Raw genomic sequence first — 6,000 nt, forward strand, 5'->3', positions numbered from 1 at the left:
CGTAATTTTTTCAGGCAGCAGTGTAAAGGGCCTTTACTCTGTTATAAAGCTAGCGAGAACTATGAATCCTAATTACAACCCCAATTCCAATGAAGTTGGGACGTTGTGTCAAATGTAAATAAAAACAATACGATTTGCAAATTCTCTTCAACTTATATTCAACTGAATACACCACAAAGACAAGATATTTAATGTTCAAACTGATAAACTTTATTGTTTTTGTGCAAATATTTGCTCATTTTGAAATGGATGTCTAACACATTTCAAAACAGATGGGACAGCGGTATCTTTTCCACTGTGTTCCATCGCCAATGCTCAAAGAACACCTGTCTGGAACATTCCACAGGTGAACAGGTTAATTGGAAACAGGTGAGTGTGATGATTGAGTATAAATGGAGCATCCCCAAAAGGCTCAGCCATTCACAAGCAAAGATGGGGCAAGGATCACCACTTTGTCAACAACTGCGTGAAAAAATAGTCCAACAGTTTAAGAACAATGTTTCTCAACGTTCAGTTGCAAGTAATTTAGGTATTCCATCATCTACAGTCCATAATATAATCAGAAGATTCAGAGAATCTGGAGACCTTTTTACCAGTAAGCAGCAAGGCTGAAAACCAACACTGAATGCCCGTGACCTTCGATCCCTCAGGCGGCACTGCATTAAAAACCGACATCATTGTGTAAAGGATCTTACCGTGTGGGCTCAGGAACACTTCAGAAAACCATTGTCAGTTAACACAGTTCATTGCAACATCTACAAGTGCAAGTTAAAACTCTACCATGCAAAGCGAAAACCATACATCAACAACATTCAGAAATGCCGCTGCCTTCTCTGGCCCAAGCTCATTTGAAATGAACAGCTGCAAAGTGGAAAAATGTGCTGTGGTCTGATGAGTCCACATTTCAAATTGTTTTTGGAAATCATGGACATTGTGTCCTCCGGACAAAAGAGGAAAAAGACCATTCAGATTGTTGCCAGCGCAAAGTTCAAAGCTAGCATCTGTGATGGTATGGGGGTGTGTTAGTTTCCATGGCATGGGCAACTTACACATCTGTGATGACACCATCATTGTTGAAAGTTACATCCTGATTTTGGAGCAACACCTGCTGCCGTCCAAGCAGCGTCTTTTCAGGGACGTCCCTGCTTATTTCAGCAAGACAATGCTAACCACGTTCTGCACGTGTTACAACAGCGTGGCTTCGTAGTAAAAGAGTGCAGGTACTAGACTGGCCTGCAGGCAGGCCAGTCTAGTACCCTTGAAAATGTCCCTTGAAAATGTGTGTTGCATTATGAGGCGCAAAATACGACAACTTAGACTTGATTTACGATTTCAGTTGGGCTGTTGAACAACTGAAATTGTACATCAAGCATGAATGGGAAAGAATTCCACCTACAAAGCTTCAACAATTAATGTCCTCAGTTCCCAAACGCTTATTGTAGAGTAGAGTAACTTTTATTGATTAAGGTGTCAAGTAGCGTACACAAATACACATAATGCCCACATGGACATTTCAAGACACACACATACACAACAAGCATTTACACAGGTCAAAGTCAAGGGGAGGAAAAAAAAAAGCAATTGTGCAAAACATAAACAAAAACATATCCTGTGAGTTAAGGTAGACAAGAGATTAACATGACCAAGAAGCAATGAGTGTTGACAGATAAGTCTATGATGTAGTACTGTGATGTAGAAGTTAGAAGAACTAAGACATAAATCGTATTCAACAAAGAACAAAAATCCTGGTAAGGTGCATGAAGACATTTAGCAAAAGTTGAAGTGATCAAAAAGCAGTGTTAAGTGTACTAAGCAATGATAGGAGTGAAGATTTCTCAATCGTCACAACTTCATAGTCCAGTAAAAAGTAAAAAGTGTATTGCACAGTCCACACACACACACATGCCTAGAGGTATCCTGGGACTGGGCCAGCTCAGGCATCTCACAGTCTTTGTGATAAGCAAGGAAGAAGTATGTCCAGTGTTCATGAGAGTTCCATAGTGCAGTGATTATCCTAGATAGTGCAGTGCAACCGTCCCTGGTAGTGACAAATAGTGGGGTAAAAACTGTTTTAGTGTCTTGTAGTGAAAACTTAGCATTCTTGAATAACTGGAGGACATAGGGTCTTAGGCAGTCCAGTCCCCAATGATGATGTCCTTCTGTGTGTTGTTAAACAGTTGAATGGCCCATGGGACAAAGGACCTCCGTAGCCTGTCTGTACTGCAGGAGAGGGCACGGAGTCTGTGGCTAAACAGACTCAGCTGGTTAGTGAAGATGGTGTGAAGGGGGTGTTTCTGATTGTCCATTATAGAGTCCAGTCTGTTCAGGGTTCTGTTCTCAGCTGTTGAATTGAGAGTCTCAAGCTCCATGCCCACCATTGAACCTGCCTTCCTCACCAGTCTGTCCAGACGTCCAGCGTCTCTCTTCCTAATGCTACCACCCCAGCACGCCACAGCATAGAAGAGCACGCTGGCCATGACAGACTGCTAGAACTTCAGCAGAAGTCGGTTGCAGACATTGAAGGACCTCAGCCTTCTGAGGAAGTACAGCCTGCTTTGGCCCTTCTTGTAGAGTGCATCTGAGTTTGTAGACCAGTCCAGTTTATTGTCGAGGTGCACCCCTAAGTACTTGTAAGTGCAGACTGTCTCCACATTTTCTCCCTCAATAGAGACAGGCACCGAAGGCGGGGCGGATCTCCTGAAGTCAACCACCATTTCCTTGGTTTTGGTGGTGTTCAGGTGCAGCTGATTGGTTCGGCACCATCCCACAAAGTCCTCCACCAGTCCCCTGTACTCCTATTGAGTGTTGTTAGAAGCAAAGATGATGTAACACAGCGGTAAATATACCACTGTCTCAGCTTTTATGAAACATGTTGCAGGCATCCATTTCAGAATGAGCAAATATCTGCACAAAACAATAAAGTTTATCAGCTTGAACATTAAATATCTTGTCTTTGTGGTGTATTCAATTTAATCTAGGTTGAAGAGGATTTACAAATCATTGTATTTTGTTTTTATTTAGATTTTACACAATGTCTCAACTTCATTGGAATTGGGGTTGTACAATTAGACACAATTCAACCACTAGGAGCAATGGACACCCACAGTCCAGTGCCTGGGGCTCAACTCCAAATGCAGAGAGGTGGGGCTCAGTGGAATGTGGTGAGGAGCTGTGGTCTCAGCCTCCATCATAATTCCTGCAAACATGGGTTCTCTCTCTGGCTTTGAGAGAACCCACATGCTTCCCAGTCTTTGCCCCTTTTTGACAAGGTTACCATAAGGCTTTTTTTTCTTTGCACAGTAAAGTTTTAAGTGATATTCTTGAATGCAATTCTGTGTTGTAATGCTTGATAAGGTTTCCCAAAAGTAATCCTTTGCCCAGCACCATCAAGACCCCAATGTTTTTCAGTTGCATTTGGTAGAGTAGGGCCTATATTTGTTGATAACATTGAAATCTGGTTGGGGTCTTGATGGTGCAGAGGGTTGTGGGCCTTTAAATACAGCCAATTTTGCAAAATGACCAGACTTTGAGCACCCTCTATATTCAGCGCCATTGATCCCCCAACCAAATATGCATATGAGATGAAAGAGTTTGCCTCCCTATGTCATTTGATAGTTAAACTAGCTTGGGGACTAGATGGCGCTGAATGTTACACCACTTGAAAGATGGGAATTTAATGAAATATCAGTTTTTTCCATATTTTTGCCTTGAACTTTGATAACCCCTGGCAAGGTAAACGTTTGGTTTTCAGTTAAAAAATTTTTGGAAAAGTTTGTTTCTTGGTAGGTTCCATCTCTGAGCCAAGTTTCATTGACATCCAAGTCGGCTTGAATCACACCCTAATGTAAACCTGTCTGAAATTTAAAAATATTGGCTCTTAAGTTGAACACAAGACATGAAATATCTTTGGGTCATACTGTCTGCAATGAAATAAAGGAAATATAAGAGCACTTTGCATTTTTCAACCCATCCCAGCCTTTTCTGATTTGGAGTTACAATACAGCATCAGCCATTTGCTGCCCTGCATTAAAGGAAGCAACACGCTAAGGACCCATTTGACAAATAACAGTGACAAATGATGACTAAAATCAGTGTTTGTATCAAGAGCAGTGACTCTAATAAAGACTGTAAGACATTAACAGTTGAGATGCTCATGATGATGGCAGAAATCAGAAGTATGAGTTTTCTATTAGTCAGGGCCCATGTACACAATCATTAACCCCTCCCCAAACAACACCATTTATAAGTTGCTCTAAACAGGAATGGGATGTATGCAGCCACCTGAAGAAAAAGCACAGCTCGCAGTTTTTGTGTGGCCAGTTTGAGTGCTTTAAGTAGAAAATCACTGAACATTTCAGAAAGACACTCGTGTCATACTACAGCACCTTTTCAGGTAATCAATCAGACTGCGTAAAACAGAAGAAGCAGCTTGTTTTTGCTGTCGGTCTACAGTCAGCTGATATTTCTCACAAAATATTACAGCAACGATAAAGAATTTTATCTGTGATAGCAGATTGGACAAATGCTGTGTACCTGCTGAGGGTGAGTGGTTTTGTCATTGTACACATTATAAAATAGTTAACTTTTTATTGTTGTCATAGGAAGAAATCCTGAGATGAGTTGTGGGACAAAGCACTTTCCTCTGCGCTTTTCAGACCGGAAAACACAGCACAGAAACCAAGTCCTAACACCAGATAGGGCCTGAAACCCCAGAGAGAGCAGGTCCCACTTGGGACCACTCACCAGCAGCCTTTTGCTGCCTCTGGTAGGGGAGGAATTGAATACATTGAAGGAATGGTGAATTCAGAAGATCATCATGGCATTGTTGAGCAAAAGGTGTTGTCCAGGTGTGCCACAACACTGTTTGAGGTGAAGGTTTTGTGTCTTTAAACAGGGCCAGGATCTAAAGCACATTTCCAACTGCAAAAAAGAAACACCAGCCATTAGTGAGTCCTGACATAAATCCCATTGAGCTTCTTTGGAACACGTTGAAATCTGCCACTGCAAAAAGTACGCCTGTAAACCTTAAAGCCTGAGCACAGGGCAGTGGAAGAGTGGCAGAAATTTTAAAGAATGTCCTTCCTGAAAGCACTGCTCTCAAATGTTAGTGAAGATTTAATAATTGTCCTTGGTACGTTTGTGTTATTTAACTGTATGCCAGATTATTTTTTAATGGACCATTTTGTTAAATATCTTGACAATACAAAAGTGGTACATATGGATAAAAAATGTATGAAATTGCCATTTGTCCAGCTGACGAAAGTGCACTTTTCTGTTTTTAGGCTAGTTGTGGGAGCGGGGTGCATGTCATGGACAGCTTGTCTCAGCGCCACCAGCAGATCAACCAGACCTTTGAAGAGCTTCGACTGGCCACCCAGGAAACTGAAAATGAACTACGAAAGCTACAACACAGTCAGGAGTACTTCATCATCCAGTACCAGGAGAATCTGCGTATTCAGGGTTCGGACACAAGAGCACATCATGTACTCACTTACGCAGCAGCTAGTTTTTACATACACTATACCTGAAAAAGTACCCACCCCTTTGTGTTATTACATCCTTTATTATCCTTGCTGTGGAGAGGGAACAGGGAATTTTGGAAAGGGTACCATTGGGACATCTGTCCATGTGATTTGTTCTTAGTGGCACCTGTCTGGGACCATACTAAAACAAAAATGGACGAAATGGAGAAAAATGGGGACTGATAATTACAAAATGGGGTAAAATGTAACAAATTGGAGCAGAGTGAACCAGACTGACTCCAAATAAGTATTTTTTATTTAATTGCTTGGCTTTTGTGTTTTTTTTGTGAGATGCGTTCAGCACATGTAGTAGGGGCAGGTGGCCTTAAAGAGATGAAATTTCAGACAGTGGGTCAGTCTGATCCATTTCGTTGCATTTTAACCCCATTTCGTTATCAGTCCCCATTTCGCTAAAAAAAAATTAAAGTACTTAATGGAATCATATTTGGAGTCAGTCTGCATTTCGCTATGTTTTACC

At 41.5% G+C, this 6,000-nt stretch overlaps 1 protein-coding gene across 1 annotated transcript in view; it reads left to right on the plus strand.

Annotated features, from left to right (window-relative positions):
- Positions 1 to 5,652, plus strand: part of LOC117505614 (signal transducer and activator of transcription 5B-like) — a 42,091-nt gene extending 36,439 nt beyond the window's left edge. The window contains exon 4 of the mRNA XM_034165197.1: positions 5,283 to 5,652. Coding sequence (XP_034021088.1) covers positions 5,283 to 5,528 — 246 coding nt within the window. The 3' untranslated portion in view covers positions 5,529 to 5,652. The remainder of the gene's footprint in view (positions 1 to 5,282) is intronic.
- Positions 5,653 to 6,000: the final 348 nt, after the last annotated feature.

Source organism: Thalassophryne amazonica, unplaced genomic scaffold, assembly GCF_902500255.1.
Source record: "Thalassophryne amazonica unplaced genomic scaffold, fThaAma1.1, whole genome shotgun sequence".
NCBI lineage: Eukaryota > Metazoa > Chordata > Actinopteri > Batrachoidiformes > Batrachoididae > Thalassophryne > Thalassophryne amazonica.